Genomic DNA, 17,571 nt, shown 5'->3' with positions numbered 1-17,571 from the left:
TCAATAAAGAAGAAGAAAAAAAAGCCGTTATTAACAATGATACTTTTCAGTTAGTGTTCTGTAACTCCCAGTAACCAACAGTTACCGACCAATATTTCTTATATTGTATTGTATTTATTTATATTGTATTGTATTTCCTCCACTAGCAGTTTGTATAAATGTGTGTTTTTGTTTTTGTTTTCAATAAAAAAAAAGAAAAACAAAAGCTGCTCCAGAGCGTAGAAGAAGAAGCTGCTTCTATGCAGGGGTGTAGAAGAAGAAGGAGTCTCACTGCGCATGCGCGCGTCAGACGCATCGAACCAGGAACCAGCGACACGTTTACGAGGGAGAAACTGCTGTTATTGAGGAGAAACTGCGGAGAAACACCTGGAGAAACACCTGCCAGGTGAGCTGGGGGACCCGGGACCCGGGGAGGGGGCCGAGTCCCGGCCCGGGGGGAACCAGGAACCGGGACCAGAACCAGGACTCGGGCCGACAGACTCCGTCCGAGAAACGGCCCGTTTATCGGAAGTTCTGTCTCTGTAACAGCTGCAGACCCGCGGTAGAGAGGTGACAGCTGGGGTTCTGGTCCTGGTCCTGGTCTAGCTGCTGGACCACGTTCAGGTCCTGATCCTGATCCAGCACCAGAACCAGGACCAAGATCAGCACCAGCAGCAGAACTGAACAACTGCAGACCCGCGTTAGAGAGGTGTCAGCTCGGAGAGATGCTGAACAACGACAGGTCTCAGCTGGGGTCCTGGTCCTGGTCCAAGTCCTGATCCTAGTTCTGGTCCAGATCCTGGTTCTGGTCTAGGTCCAGAACTACAGATGCACCGATCAGGATTTTGAGGACCAATCACCGATAACCGATCACCAAAACCAGTATAAGTTGATCACTGATCACTGATCACAGCCTGAAATCCATACATTCATCAATATATATATATATATATATATATATTTTTATTCAGTTTATTTGAGAAGGGACAGTGTACATTCATATACATTTAGAATTAAAAATGCAAATGCACCCAATTTTATTTACAGAGCTAGTTTCCGTTGGCAGTCCCCTGGCTAAAAATATAAAAGAAAGACAAGTTAAACAACAAGTTAAAACAAATACAAATAAAACGTGCAAAAAGCTTCTGTTCTTGTTATTTTGCTTCTATTTAAGATAGAAGGAACAGGAGAACAACCTGACACATCAATATTATTGTCTCATGTTCAACACTGACATCGTATTATTAGGTATAAAAATTAGATGAGAAAGTTTCATGAATCAAATCAAAAGTATCAAATTGACCACTGTTTTATTTCAGGATGAGCTAATGTGCAATATTTCCCTCTAGAGATTCAGAGATGATTTACTAAATCATCTCTAAACTAAATTTTAGTCTCATGTATCTCCAGCTTCATCTTCCTGTGGTGAGAATCATGTCCAACATGAACCAACAGAAACAGCAACATGTCTCTCTCTAGTTGATACAAGTTAATAACTATAAACCTTAGTTTTCCTGTGGAACGAGGAATTACATCTTAAAATAAAAATGAATGATTAATTATTAAGCTTTGTGAAGCTTTAGCGGTAGCTTCCACCGCGTGTGAGGAAACTCTTCACACTAGAATCCAGATGTCAGTGGTGAAGCGACTGACACGACTGTCGTCCTGCATGAAGCTGTGGACTTTATATAGTCTGGTAAAACTCTGACAGGATTTAATCAGTGAAATATTAATAAAATATTAACGCCGCAACAGCGCGCACAGGGATCCAATCAGCTAACGACGCGGCTAAACCCGATGTTTCTACAACAGAAAGCGGCTGATGAGCAAAGCTTATGAATCCATTACCTTACGATGTAGTTCTTTATTTTTCTTGCTGTCGTTTATAAGTCTCTGTTACAGGTGAGTTAGCGCCGTTGCTGCACCTCCTTTTCTGTCTCTGCCTTAGCTACAGCCGACTTTGGCAACTCAATATTCTCCTTCGTGTGAGAAACTTTCAAATGTCTTATCAGCTTCGTTGTGTTGAAATTATTTTATAACATTCCTCCTCATGGTTTCTCCTTTGGACACACTTTGCAAACTGCAAATTTGTTGTCCTTTTCAGACGTTGTAAAACTCCTGCACCGGTGAGGCCGACGCCCCCTTAAGCCTGAGTTAAGGTTCTGCGTCACACCAACGCAGAGCACACGGCGTCACCGTGACGCCGTCGCCGTGACGCCGTCGCCGTGACGCCGTCGCCGTGACGCCGTCGCCGTGACGCCGTCGCCGTGACGCCGACGCCGACGCCGTGACGCCGTCGCCGTGACGCCGTCGCCGTGACGCCGTCGACGTGACGCCGTCGCCGTGACGCCGTCGACGTGACGCCGTCGCCGTGACGCCGTCGACGTGACGCCGTCGCCGTGACGCCGTCGCCGTGACGCCGTCGACGTGACGCCGTCGCCGTGACGCCGTCGACGTGACGCCGTCGCCGTGACGCCGTCGCCGTGACGCCGTCGACGTGACGCCGTCGCCGTGACGCCGTCGACGTGACGCCGTCGACGTGACGCCGTCACCGTGACGCCGTCACCGTGACGCCGTCACCGTGACGCTGTCGCCGTGACACCATCGTGAACCTTCGGACTTCTCCGTCACTCCATTTCTCCGTGGTGCAGTTCCCCTCATGGCCGCTAGTTAGCGATCTTTTCCTGAATGGGTTATCCGAGTTTTCCGGTTGGTTTTTACCAAGAACCAATCACAGCCCTCTCCATCTGCGTGTGGTCGGCGTCTCCTCCACGCGTAGTTACAATCTTCGGGAGGTGCAGGTCAGTGACGGCGTGTGGTCTGCGTCGACGCGTACCCTACGCTGTAGACACAGCGTCGTTTTGACGCAGAACCATAACTCCAGCTTTAGGACCGCTCGGTCTGAGATGCGGGAACGTCCGCACGGGCAGCGTTTGTTGTTCTAAACGTCATCAGATCGGCCTGTTCTGAACTATTATTTTCTGATCAAAACCGATAGGGGCATTATCGGCCCGATACCGATCAGTGACCGATCAATCGGTGCATCTCTATCCAGGACCTGGTCCTGGACCTGGTCCTGGTTCCGCGCGGTTTAGTTCTCCAGCTGTTTCAGCCGTTAAAGCTGCTAAACAGCGTTTTAATGACGCGTTTATTTAAGTGTTTTAATAAGTAAGTAGTAGTTTATTTGGTCGATCCGTTTCCATTGATAAATACATTGCATTTAATTTCCTTTTGTAGGAAAGAAATAATAAAAAAGAAGTAAGGAATAAACCGACCAAAAGATGCAGCTGAAGCCTGAGATTATTGTACCTTCACTTTCTAACTTAGTTTACTTCATAGTTGATACTAAAACATCAGGACAAACAATCTACAACAATAAAAACAGCAAAGTAAACACACATGCTAAACAAGAAGGAAGAAAAACGTAGATATGACAGAAAAAAAAAAGTAAAAAACAAACAGAAGACGGATCTCAGAAAAACAACAAAAAAAACAAAACAGTAAATACGTATGAGCGTGTTTGTTTTCTACCTTGTAATTTTGTAAAAGATTTTTTTCTTTGAAAAGCCTAAATCAAATGTATTTGATTTATGCATCCTCCTCATGACAGTAAAACAGGCCATTCTAAGCCAATTTACTGCAGCAATTCCTTTCCAAATCATTAGAAAATGTGGTTAACACCCAGTTGTGCATGAAAAGAAAAATACCGTGATATACATTTTTGGTCATACCGCCCAGCACTACTACGGCGCTGGGTACGCGGCGACGCCGTAGGGTCTGCGTTGGTGTAACGCGGAACCATAAATCAGCCTTTTAAAAAGCGAGTTTCAGCTGTCAATCAAAAGAACGTGGGGCCGATAACGCGTTCAGTGTTTCAGGACAGAGAGCGTCTGATGTCACGCAGGCGGACGCTCGCGTGCAGTTAGGACAGGCTGTTAGTCTCCAGGTGTTTGCTTCCCCCTGTCTCTGACCCCCCTGTCCCCGTCTCTGTCCCCGTCTCATCCCTGTCCCCCTGTCCCCCTCTCTCTCTCCAGCGCCATGGTGGGCGAGCGGCGTAACGGGAACCTGCTGGTGCAGCTCGGCCCGCGGCTGCAGGCGTTTCCGGAGGAATTGATCCGGCAGCGCCGGACGCACGACGGCCAGGCCGAGTACCTGGTGCGCTGGTGTCTGGTGGCCCTGGACGACGGCTCGGGGACGGGGGGCGGGGCCAGCGAGGGGGGCGGGGCCGGCGGCGGCGGCTCGGCGGGCGGGGGCTCGTCCGGGTCCAGCCCCGGGGAAACCAAACCGGAGAACGTCCTGATGTGGATGTCCACGGAGGACGTGTTCGCCAACTGCCCCGCGCTGCTGGGCAAGAGGAAGACGGACTGCGCGGAGACGGCGCGCGGCGGCGCGGGCGGCTGCGGCGCCGGCGTCGGCGGCGAGCTGCCGGCCGAGGTGGAGCTGGCGGACATGGAGGAGGACGTGAAGAACCTGGTGCGCCGCGCCAGGAAGCAGATGGCGCAGCAGACCGACCCGTCCGTGCACATCATGCACACCATCCACGTGCTCAGCGCCTACGCTAGCATCGGCGCGCTGGTCGGCGTCTTCAAGGAGACCGGCGCGCTGCACCTGCTCATGGAGCTGCTCTGCAACAAGGAGAAGGCCACGCGCCGCAGCGCCGGGAAGATGCTGCGGGCGCTAGCATCGCACGACGCAGGTGAGGCCTGAACCTATTAACAGCTACTAGCAGCTACTAGTACCTACCAGCAGCTACTAGCACCTACCAGCAGCTACTAGCACCTACCAGCAGCTACTAGCACCTACCAGCAGCTACTAGCACCTACCAGCAGCTACTAGCACCTACCAGCAGCTACTAGCACCTACCAGCAGCTACTAGCACCTACCAGCAGCTACTAGCACCTACCAGCAGCTACTAGCACCTACCAGCAGCTACTAGCACCTACCAGCAGCTGCTAGCACCTACCAGCAGCTGCTAGCACCTACCAGCAGCTGCTAGCACCTACCAGCAGCTGCTAGCACCTACCAGCAGCTGCTAGCACCTGCCAGCAGCTGCTAGCAGCTGCCAGCAGCTGCTAGTAGCTGCTAGCAGCTGCTAGTAGCTGCTAGCAGTGTTGGGACTAACGCGTTATTTAGTAACGCGTTACAGTAACGCCGTTAGTTTTGCGGTAACTAATACTCTAACGCATTACTTTTTAAATTCAGTAACGCAGTTACCGTTACCAAACGGTAACTGCGTTACTCCGTTATTTCTGGCTACAGTGAAGCTTTTTTTTCCCCGCGCGCAGAGACCAGAGGAAATGTAGTGTGGATGTGTGTGTGCTTTCAAAAACACGACGGTCATGGCGAGACCGCGGTGAAGTTAGTTTTACGTTGGATATTCGTTGGATATTGGACAGAAATGCCCCCAGAGCGAACGTCTGTCGAATATCCAACATAAAACTAACTTCACCGCGTCATGGAGAGCCGAGAGACGGAGAGTTTCTCAACGTGGAGATATTGTCATCACAGTAATCCCTCGTTTTTAGCAGCGGTTACGTTCCAAAAAGAACCCGTGGTCAGTGAAATTCTTTTTACAATTAAAAAGGCTTCAAATTGCGGATATCAGCACCTCCTCGCACGTATTCCACTGCTCTTCTGAGCTGCTGCATCCCGACCCTGTAGCGTCTTTTTCTCCTAAAGCCGCGGTGCAGCTGTGTTTTTTCGTGAGAAGAAAATAGTTATAGATCGTTTTGTCGCTGTTTTTTATTCTGGGCAAAAAGATTCTTCTAAACCGACACCATGGATTATATCTAAGACTGTAATGAACGATTCATCAAAGGTTCTTGAGCTGCTGCTGAAGCTCATTGGCCGTTCTCAGCTTGTTGCTAAGCAACCAACGTTATTGACACAGGAAGTGAAGAAGCGGAGACTGTTCAGCCAATCAGAATGCAGAACACGATGCACAATGTAAATCCATACAGAACCTGCTGAAATGAAGCTAGAGGGGATTAATGGAGCATTTAAAATAATGTTTTTATTTAAAATAACTCAATAGTTACTTTTCATAGTAACATATTACTTTTTGGTCTAAGTAACTGAGTTACTAACTGAGTTACTTTTTTAATGAAGTAACAGTAACTAGTTACTCTTTTTCAGTAACTAGCACAACACTGCCTACTAGCGTCTACTAGCACCTCCTAGTACCTACTAGCAGCTACTAGCACCTCCTAGTACCTACTAGCGTCTACTAGCACCTCCTAGTACCTACTAGCAGCTACTAGCACCTCCTAGTACCTACTAGCAGCTACTAGCACCTCCTAGTACCTACTAGCAGCTACTAGCACCTCCTAGTACCTGCTAGCACCCACTGATGAGTCAGGACAGGTCATGACCTTCGGTCACAGAAACTCTGGGATGATTCGGGAAATCATTGCTGTCATTTCCTCTTTTGACTCAAACCGTTGCTGGTTGATCAGAACTGTGTAACTATGTAACTATGTAACTATGGAACATAAGCAGAATGAACTGGGGGAAACGCCCAGCTGAATAGTTGGTGAGGACTCTGGTCTCCTGGTACATCCTCTCTTTAATCTGATCAATACATCCGATCAATGATTGAACTGGATTCTAGTCTCCTGGTGTCGGTTGTATCGATGAGTGTCGTCTGCGTATTCATTGTAAAACATGTTCTTTTCCATGATTTGAGCCAGTGGGAGCATTTAGATGTTAAACATCAGAGGCCCCAGAACTGAACCTTGAGGAACTCCATACGTTAGTTTTGTTTTTACCTAAAGACACAAACTATTTCAATTTATTTATTTGATGAGGAGGGACAGTGCACATCATTACGCGTTTAAAAATAAAGGCAGATGCAACTGTAGCCTATTGGCTAATTCCCATTGGCATTCCCCCGGCTAGGATATAAAAACAGGCAGGTTAAGAGCAATACAGTGTTCAGTTATAAAATACAATAGTACAATAATAAACCAATACAACAATAATACAACCAAACACATAACACATTTCTAGTCTAGTCCCGTCTCTTAGACCAGACTCTAACCAGACAGGTGCTGAACATGAAAAGTCCCACAAAGTTCTTCAACCGGTCCATCCTGGTGTTCTGGTCCACTGAGATCCAGTAGGACCGAGGTGTTGCCACTAGGGGTATTGCCAAGGACCTCACGATACAATACACATCACGATACCTGAGTCACGATACGATACGATATTGCGATATATAAAGTTAGCTGAAAACGGTAAAAAGCTTTATGGATCTTAAAATCTGAGTTGTATAAATGTACATCAGATGATAGTGATGGATCTTAAAATCCCAGTTGCACGTTCATCAGATTATAGTGACAATTCATGGGACAAACTGAGTCAAAACAATGTTTTATTATAACTATACAAGCTAAAGTTACAACATATTTGTATATGTTTTTCATATTATTTACATCATATGAAATTAACATTAAATTTAGTATGAGGTTGCTTTAATTATGTGGCAAATGATAATAAACACAAGAAAGATGGAACTAAAACCAAGGACAGGCACAGTGATCAGTCAGTATAGATATAAATCCATACATAAATAAACCTCTGTCCATTATTTTTACTTTTTTAAGGACAGGCAATTGTGTTATATAAAAAATAAATTATAAAATGAAATAAAATGTGAAATAAAACCTGAGCTCAGTGCAGGAACTCCCAGGGTTGGTAGAGAGTGGAGATGCCCAGGACTGTCACTTAGGTAGGAGACCTGGGGGATATAGTGGGGAAAAAAGGGGATAAAAAATATAAAAAAAAAAAAAAATCGATATTCAAATTTTGAATATCGATATTGGATCAGCTGGAAAAGTATCGCGATATATTGCCATATCGATATTTTTGCCCACCCCTAGTTGCCACCATCGGTTCTGGACCGGATGTTATTCAGGACCGTTACCAGAGCTAGGGCCCACCCCCTCTGAGCTGGGTGTTCCTCTGAGGGAACCGGGGCGAGCTGAGCTGGGTGTTCCTCTGAGGGAACCGGGGCGAGCTGAGCTGGGTGTTCCTCTGAGGGAACCGGGGCGAGCTGAGCTGGGTGTTCCTCTGAGGGAACCGAGCTGAGCTGGGTGTTGTTCTGAGGGAACCGGGGCGAGCTGAGCTGGGTGTTCTGAGGGAACCGGGGCGAGCTGAGCTGGGTGTTCCTCTGAGGGAACCGGGGCGAGCTGAGCTGGGTGTTCCTCTGAGGGAACCGGGGCGAGCTGAGCTGGGTGTTCTGAGGGAACCGGGGCGAGCTGAGCTGGGTGTTCTGAGGGAACCGGGGCGAGCTGAGCTGGGTGTTCCTCTGAGGGAACCGGGGCGAGCTGAGCTGGGTGTTCTGAGGGAACGGGGGCGAGCTGAGCTGGGTGTTCTGAGGGAACGGGGGCGAGCTGAGCTGGGTGTTCTGAGGGAACCGGGGCGAGCTGAGCTGGGTGTTCCTCTGAGGGAACCGGGGCGAGCTGAGCTGGGTGTTGTTCTGAGGGAACCGGGGCGAGCTGAGCTGGGTGTTCTGAGGGAACGGGGGCGAGCTGAGCTGGGTGTTCTGAGGGAACGGGGGCGAGCTGAGCTGGGTGTTCTGAGGGAACGGGGGCGAGCTGAGCTGGGTGTTCTGAGGGAACCGGGGCGAGCTGAGCTGGGTGTTCCTCTGAGGGAACCGGGGCGAGCTGAGCTGGGTGTTCCTCTGAGGGAACCGGGGCGAGCTGAGCTGGGTGTTCCTCTGAGGGAACCGGGGCGAGCTGAGCTGGGTGTTCCTCTGAGGGAACCGGGGCGAGCTGAGCTGGGTGTTCCTCTGAGGGAACCGGGGCGAGCTGAGCTGGGTGTTCCTCTGAGGGAACCGGGGCGAGCTGAGCTGGGTGTTCCTCTGAGGGAACCGGGGCGAGCTGAGCTGGGTGTTCTGAGGGAACCGGGGCGAGCTGAGCTGGGTGTTCTGAGGGAACCGGGGCGAGCTGAGCTGGGTGTTCCTCTGAGGGAACCGGGGCGAGCTGAGCTGGGTGTTCCTCTGAGGGAACCGGGGCGAGCTGAGCTGGGTGTTCTGAGGGAACCGGGGCGAGCTGAGCTGGGTGTTCTGAGGGAACCGGGGCGAGCTGAGCTGGGTGTTCTGAGGGAACCGGGGCGAGCTGAGCTGGGTGTTGTTCCTCTGAGGGAACCGGGGCGATGAGCTGGGTGTTCTGAGGGAACCGGGGCGAGCTGAGCTGGGTGTTGTTCTGAGGGAACCGGGGCGAGCTGAGCTGGGTGTTCCTCTGGGGGAACCGGGGCGAGCTGAGCTGGGTGTTCTGAGGGAACCGAGCTGAGCTGGGTGTTCCTCTGAGGGAACCGGGGCGAGCTGAGCTGGGTGTTCCTCTGAGGGAACCGGGGCGAGGAGCTGCTGAGAGTTTCTCCCATGAATCATCAGCTGATTCACCGGAGGTTTGATGACTCCGACCTCAGAAGGAGACGTGAAACTTAAATCTGCTGAGTCGCTGAACATCAACCACAGCAGCTGCTGCAGCCTGACTTCCTCCTAACCGTAACCCTTCCTCCTCTGAGTTCAGGTGTCTGAGGGAGGGATGAGGGAGGGATGGATGGATGGAGGGATGAGGGAGGGATGGATGAGGGAGGGATGAGGGAGGGATGGATGAGGGAGGGATGAGGGAGGGAGGGATGGATGAGGGAGGGATGAGGGAGGGAGGGATGGATGAGGGAGGGAGGGATGGATGAGGGAGGGAGGGATGGATGAGGGATGGATGGATGAGGGAGGGATGGATGAGGGAGGGATGGATGGATGAGGGATGGATGGATGAGGGAGGGATGGATGAGGGAGGGAGGGATGGATGAGGGAGGGATGAGGGAGGGAGGGATGGATGAGGGAGGGAGGGATGGATGAGGGAGGGATGGATGAGGGAGGGAGGGATGGATGAGGGAGGGATGAGGGAGGGAGGGATGGATGAGGGAGGGAGGGATGGATGAGGGAGGGATGGATGAGGGAGGGATGAGGGAGGGACTGATGGATGAGGGAGGGATGGATGAGGGAGGGATGAGGGAGGGATGGATGAGGGAGGGATGGATGAGGGAGGGATGGATGAGGGACTGATGGATGAGGGAGGGATGAGAGAGGGATGGATGGATGGATGGATGGGTGGATGAGAGATGGATGGATGGATGGATGGATGGATGGACAGTAGGGTCTGGATCTGGACCCTAGTGGTCGGTGGACGAACTGCAACGTCCTCCATCACTGTTTTGTGTGACTGGGAGCTGGTAAAGGTGTTGGGGGTAAAGGTGTTAGGTGTTCCTAAAAGTGTTTATACAGGTGTGCTCCTGCGTCCCCAGGCAGCCGCGCCTACGTGCTGCTAGGTGTTCAGGTGTGTGGTGTACAGGTGTACAGGTGTAACGATACGCCCCTCCCCCCCCAGGCAGCCGCGCCTACGTGCTGCTAGGTGTTCAGGTGTGTGGTGTACAGGTGTACAGGTGTAACGATACGCCCCTCCCCCCCCAGGCAGCCGCGCCTACGTGCTGCTAGGTGTTCAGGTGTGTGTTTGTACAGGTGTACAGGTGTAACGGTATGCCCCTCCCCCCCCAGGTAGCCGCGCCTACGTGCTGCTGTCCCTCAGCCAGCAGGACGGCATCGAGCAGCACATGGACTTTGACAACCGCTTCACCCTGCTGGAGCTGTTCGCCGAGACCACGTCCTCGGAGGAACACGGCATCTCCTTCGAGGGAATCCACCTGCCCCAGGTAAATAAACACCTGTAGACACCTGCCTCAGGTAAATACCTGTAAACACCTGCCCCAGGTAAATAAACACCTGTAGACACCTGCCCCAGGTAAACACTCACCTGCCCCAGGTAAATAAACACCTGTAGACACACCTGTAAACATCCACCTGCCTCAGGTAAACACTCACCTGTAAACATCCACCTGCCTCAGGTAAATACCTGCCCCAGGTAAATAAACACCTGTACCAGGTAAACACTCACCTGTAAACACCTGCCTCAGGTAAATACCTGTACACACCTGCCCCAGGTAAACACACAAAAGTGTTCAATACTTCCTATCGAGGCCCCGGACCCTGGCAGACCTTAGAACTGAACCCTGCAGGACACCATAGCAGACTCTAGCACCGAGTGTCTTCGTCCCGCGTAGCAGCAGCAGGAACTTGCAGAAAACGCCACCGAACCGTCCCTTGAAAACATGGTAGTTCCTCAGTCCTGGTCAGATAATCCTGGGGGGGACGTTGGTTTACCTGCCCGATGATTCTACTGGCTGTGAAGGTTCCACCGAGGTGTCGGTCGTCCAGATCCACTAACCCGGTCTTGTTCCCCGCCGGGTCCTAACGCCCTCCTCTGTGATTCTGCAGATTCCCGGGAAGCTGCTGTTCTCCCTGGTGAAGCGCTACCTGTGCGTCACGTCTCTGATGGACAAGCTGAACACGGCGGGGGCGGAGCCCAGCGCGGACCGGCAGGACGCCAGCCCCGCCCCCTCCTCCTCCTGCAGCTCCGCCCACCAGACGGAGCACCTGCGGGTGCAGCGGGAGTTCGACTTCACCATGGCCATGGCCAACCTGATCTCGGAGCTGGTCCGGGTGATGGGTTGGGACCGGAACCGGAGGCCGCCCGACGGCGCCGCCCACCTCGCCGGCGGCTCCGCCTCCTCCTCCGCCGGCGCCCACGAGCAAGGCGAGGAGGCGCAGGCTCGGCCGGTGCTCCGGTCCATCTTCCAGCCGCGGTTCTGCACGTCTCCCATCTCCCTCCCCGCCAGCGCTGCCGCTGCCGCCGTGCCGGCGCCCGCCGCCACCGCCACACCGCAGAAGAAGAAGAAGACGGCCGGGAACGGCTTCAAGACGCGGTCGGACTTCGCCAGCCGCTCGGCCTACATGGAGTACGTGCAGGACAGCCTGAAGAGCGGCATGACGGTGCGGATGCTGGAGGACTACGAGGAGGTGAGCGCCGGAGACGAGGGAGAGTTCCGCTACAGCAACGACGGCTCGCCGCCCGTGCAGGTACGTCCCGTCTCAATCAATCAATCAATTACTTTATTTGTCCCCAATGGGGCAATTCATTTTGAAGCAATATACACACATATACACACAGTAGGGCTGTGCGATTTAATCGATTTTAAATCTAAATCGGATCTATTAATCAAGATGATGTTAAAAAAAGGAAAATGGGAAAATGGATTTTCCTTTTCTGCAGCTGCATTACAGACGGAGCTCGTCTAGTCGTCTTCGTTTGGTCAAGAAAATTGTAAATGTTGTCACTTTACTAAACTCAAGGAGGATTTACAGGATCTTTCAATTGCACTTCATTCCCAATAGGGAAATTTGTTTGCTATTTTTCTTTAAAAATAAAGAAAATATTTGAAACAATAGTTTTACCAAAAAAATCGAAATCGAAAATCGTGTTTTCAGAGAAAAAAAATCGCGATTTTATTTTTGTCCAAAATCGCCCAGCCCTAACACACAGTGAAAATGGACAACGAGTTTAAATCTAAAAATCCAAGCACCACAACAGCTACCTTTTCCTCATGGAATTGAGAAGGGAGATGCAGAAGGTACAAAAGAATGTTTATATCTGTTAGTTTTGAGAAGTGGAAGTCTGAGCAAAGTACCCGATTGGAGAAACTGAAACTCTTGGTGTAGAGGACGGAACAGTCCCATAGGATAGTTTTTATTTTCCTATACAGCTGTTTGTTCTCCAGGTCTGTAGAGTCACCTGAGCAGAGCCGATTATTTTACTACAGACATTAACACCTTGGTAAGAACAGTTTTATTATTTTATTACAGACATTAACACCTTGGTAAGAACAGTTTTATTATTTTACTACAGACATTAACACCTTGGTAAGAACAGTTTTATTATTTTATTACAGACATTAACACCTTGGTAAGAACAGTTTTATTATTTTATTACAGACATTAACACCTTGGTAAGAACAGTTTTATTATTTTACTACAGACATTAACACCTTGGTAAGAACAGTTTTATTATTTTATTACAGACATTAACACCTTGGTAAGAACAGTTTTATTATTTTATTACAGACATTAACACCTTGGTAAGAACAGTTTTATTATTTTGCTACAGACATTAACACCTTGGTAAGAACAGTTTTATTATTTTACTACAGACATTAACCACCTTGGTAAGAACAGTTTTCTGCTTTACCCTAAGTGATGAAAACCAACAAATGAAAGAAAAAGTTAAAACAGACTCAATGAAAGAATAATAGAACATGGACATCAAGGATGAATCAACATGAAATTTGGACAGTTTTCTAAGACAGTACAGACGCTGCAGACTTTTCTTGTAAATTAAGTTGGTGTTACTCGCAAATGTCAGCTTATTGTCTATTAAAGTTCCCAGATATTTATAGGACTCTTATCTATAGGACAATTTCTACATCTTGTCCGTTAATCACTGTCCTATCTGGAGAAGAATGAGAACGTCTAAAATCAATACACATGTCCTTTGTCTTTGATACATTAAGAGATAAAAAAGAATCCTGGCACCACTTAAGAAAGTAATCAACCGCAGGGCCATGGGAGTTATCAGTGCTGTTCAACAGACTCACAATGACGGTATCATCCGCAAACTTCAATATATGATGGTTTAAAAATGTGCTACAGCAGTTGTTAGTGTATAATATGTACAGCAGAGGAGAAAGGACACATCCTTGTGGTGAGCCAGTCTCTGCTGGTCGAAACAGGTCTAACTGGGTTCTGGTTCTGGTCCAGGTCTAACTGGTCTCTGGTTCTTGTCCAGGTCTACTGGACCCCCCTCTCCAGGACCTACTGGGTCCACTGGCACATGGTGGAGATCCTGAGCAGCGGCAGCAGCAGCCAGACGGAGAAGGAGACGCAGGAGAAGGCGTCGTCTCTGACCGAGACGCTGAAACTCACAGCAGGTAAGACCTGGTCCTGGGGGTCTGGGGGGTCCAGGGGGTCTAGGGGGGTCTGGGGGGACCTGCAGAGTTCAGGCCCTATTGTATCTGTAGGAATTTTTATTTTTCTTCCGACAAAATGAGGGCCTTTTTTCCCCCTAATCAAAAAGTCACCAAATTTTGCACCAAGCCAGGCCTGGTGAAAAATTTGATATTTAATGGTTACATTAATGGGCGTGGCCTAACGACTCAACAGCGCCCCCTAGAAAACTTTGTGCCTCAAGCCCCACGATACGGTTTGACGTACATGCACGAAAATCGGTACACACCTGTATCATGTCACAACTTAAATTCAATTCAATTTTATTTGTATAGCATCTAATACAGCATAGTTTTCCCCAGACGCTTTCCAGAGACCAGAACATGAACATAAACCCTCGAGCAATTATTACATAAACAATGAGGGGGGGGGCGCAGGCAGGTGGAAGCAGCAACGGGATGACCGGGGATGGGGGGGGGGGGGCGGGAACACAGGCCAGAACACAGCTCCTGAGGCTCCGGCCTGCAAACATGCACAAAAGAGAAAAAAGGGGGACCGGCACAAGAAACTACAGGAACGATGGACAAAAATGATGATTATGAGATATTTATAATAAATAAAAATGGAAATGGAGAAGAGAGGAAGGGAAGAGGAGAGGAGAAGAAGGGTGAGAGGCACCGCCCAGTGGATCATGTCGGTCCCCCCTGCAGCATAGGCCTATAGCAGCATATCTACCACCAAGCTATATTTGAGACTAACTATTATAGTCTTGTTCTATAGCTGCAACTATGACTACTGACTCTAACACACTAGAGTTTACACTACCTAGAGATTTACCAACACCAGCTAGAGCTTTACTAAACACTAACTATAGGCTTTACTAAACAGAAAGGTTTTAAGTTTAGTTTTAAAGGTGGAGGTGGTGTCAGCCTCCTTAACCCAGATTGGAAGTTGGTTCCATAGTAATGGTGCCTGATAGCATGCGTTTTTTCGTACGTTTCTTTTCATACGTTTCTTTCGTACGTTTTTTCGTACATTTTTTTTCGTACGTTTTTTCGTACGTTTTTTCGTACATTTTTTTGTACGTTTTTTTTTCGTACGTTTTTTCGTACGTTTTTTTTCGTACGTTTTTTCGTATATTTTTCGTACATTTTTCCATACGTTTTTTCGTACGATTTTTTTCGTACGTTTTTTTCGTACATTTTTTTCCGTACGTTTTTTCGTACGTTTTTTTTCAGACGTTTTTTTTCAGACGTTTTTTCGTACGTTTTTTTTGTACGTTTTTTTGTACGTTTTTTCGTACGTTTTTTCGTACATTTTTTTTCGTACGTTTTTTCGTACATTTTTTCGTACGTTTTTTCGTACATTTTTTTGTACGTTTTTTTTCGTACGTTTTTTCGTACGTTTTTTTTCGTACGTTTTTTCGTACATTTTTTTTCGTACGTTTTTTCGTACATTTTTTCGTATGTTTTTTCGTACATTTTTTTGTACGTTTTTTTTTCGTACGTTTTTTCGTACATTTTTTCGTACGATTTTTCGTACGATTTTTCGTGCGTTTTTTCGTACGTTTTTTCGTATATTTTGGATCATGTCGGTGCCCCCTGCAGCATAGGCCTATAGCAGCATATCTACCACCAAGCTATATTTGAGACTAACTATTATAGTCTTGTTCTATAGCTGCAACTATGACTACTGACTCTAACACACTAGAGTTTACACTACCTAGAGATTTACCAACACCAGCTAGAGGTTTACTAAACACTAACTATAGGCTTTACTAAACAGAAAGGTTTTAAGTTTAGTTTTAAAGGTGGAGGTGGTGTCAGCCTCCTTAACCCAGATTGGAAGTTGGTTCCATAGTAATGGTGCCTGATAGCAGAACGCCCGCCCTCCAAATCTACATTTAGATACTCTAGGAACTACGAGTAAACCTGCACCCTGGGAGCGGAGAGCTCTGCCAGGAACATAAGGCACTATCAAATCTTGTAAATACTGCGGAGCTAAGCCGTTTTGGGCTTTATACGCAAGTAATACAATTTTAAATTGGATTCTGAATTTTACGGGTAGCCAATGGAGCGACGCTAACACTGGAGAAAAGTCTCTTTGGCCATGTCCGAAACCGAACAGGAGGTCGGCCATTTTCAATTAATCATGTAACTTTGGCGCGATTTATACCATTCCTTCGGCCGTTAATGCGGCCCGAACCGTAACGTGCACCCATAACGTGCACCCATTCTTTATCACTTTATTTAGTGTTCTCCATATTTCTTTAATGTTGTTGTTGTTATCATCCAATACTTTACTATAGTATTCTCTCCTACTGGTCCTTATAATATTAATTAACTTATTTTTATATTTAATTTCTCTCCCCCCCAGTGAGCCAGACCTTCTTCTCGCGCCCCCCCGGGGGCCTGTACTCGCTGCCCTACCTGTCCTCCCCCCCCCGGGGGGACGGGGGGACCCTGAGCCGGGCCGAGTGGTGGGAGCTGCTGTTCTTCGTCAAGAAGCTGGAGCCCAAACAGCAGACGGAGGTGGAGGGGGTTCTGGAGACGGAACTGGACCAGGTAGGGGAGCCAAGTCGGTCCTAGGGGGTCCTGGGGGGGGGGAATGGGTCCTGGAGCAGGAACTGGACCAGGTAGGGGATAAGGGGAGTCAGGGGGGGTCAGGGGGGTTCTGGAACAGGAACTGGACCAGGTAAAGGGGGGGCGGGGGGGGGGTCCTGGTGCAGGTACTTGACGACCAGGAGTCGACTCAGTCTAGACTGAGTATAGACTGATCCAGACTGACTCCCCTCTGTTCCTGGTCCAGGTCTAACCTCGTCCCCCCTCTGGTCCAGGTCTAATCTCGTCCCCCCTGTTCTGTTCCAGGTCCAGCTGGACGACTCGTCCCTCATCGGTCTGTCCGTCCCCGGGGACGTGGCCCGGAAGCTGCTGCACTTCCTGAAGCAGCACCTGCCGTCGTCGTGTCTGGAGGATCTGCTCTGCTCCCACACCTTCTCCAGGTTCTACCTGAGGAGGGGGGGCGCCGGCCTGGAGGACCAGGACCTGCTGGGTGAGGAACCGGTCCCTGAGACCTCTGAGGCCTCTGAGACCTCTGTAACCCGGGTTAGGGTTGGGGTTAGGGTTAAGGCTGAAATATGGTTCTGCGTCAAAACGACGCTGTGCCTACGGCGTGTGGTTTTCGTCCACGCAGACCACACGCCGTCACTGACTTGCACCTCCCTAAAATTGTAACTACGCGTCGAGGCGACGCAGACCACACGCAGACGAGAGGGCTGTGATTGGTTCACTTGGCAGCAACGCATTTCCAGTTTCCTCTTTTCTTAGTTTATATATGATTCTTTTTTTTTGTTTTGGTTTTTTTGCACAATAGTTGTCCTTATCTCTTTGATTCACTGTGACCGGAAAAAGTCGGATAAACCATTCAGGAAAAGATCAGTAACTAGCGGTCACGGGGGAACTGCACCGCGGAGAAATGGAGTGATGGAGAAGTCTGAAGGTTCACGACGGCGTCACGGTGACAGCGTGTGCTCTGCGTTGGTGTGACGCAGAACCTTAATTCAGCCTTTAGGGTAACCATAACACTAGTGAGGGTTGGGTTAGTGGTTACGGCCCCCTGAAGGGACCAATACGCTTCTGTGTTGCACTCTCCATCGTACATCCTGTTTGAGATCCGTATGCACTAAAGTACTT

At 49.3% G+C, this 17,571-nt stretch overlaps 1 protein-coding gene across 1 annotated transcript in view; it reads left to right on the top strand.

The window, feature by feature from the left end:
- Positions 1–264: 264 nt before the first annotated feature.
- LOC133464059 (cullin-9) overlaps positions 265–17,571 on the top strand; it is a 74,577-nt gene continuing 57,270 nt past the window's right edge. The window contains 7 exon segments of the mRNA XM_061746025.1: positions 265–385; positions 4,014–4,675; positions 10,541–10,695; positions 11,318–11,959; positions 13,722–13,863; positions 16,256–16,443; positions 16,747–16,930. Of these exon segments, the coding sequence (XP_061602009.1) occupies positions 4,018–4,675; positions 10,541–10,695; positions 11,318–11,959; positions 13,722–13,863; positions 16,256–16,443; positions 16,747–16,930 (1,969 nt within the window). The 5' untranslated portion in view covers positions 265–385; positions 4,014–4,017.

This window comes from Cololabis saira, chromosome 17, assembly GCF_033807715.1.
Source record: "Cololabis saira isolate AMF1-May2022 chromosome 17, fColSai1.1, whole genome shotgun sequence".
NCBI lineage: Eukaryota > Metazoa > Chordata > Actinopteri > Beloniformes > Belonidae > Cololabis > Cololabis saira.
The sequence above is the reverse complement of the archived record's forward strand: the minus strand, read 5'-3'. Positions and strand labels throughout refer to the sequence as shown.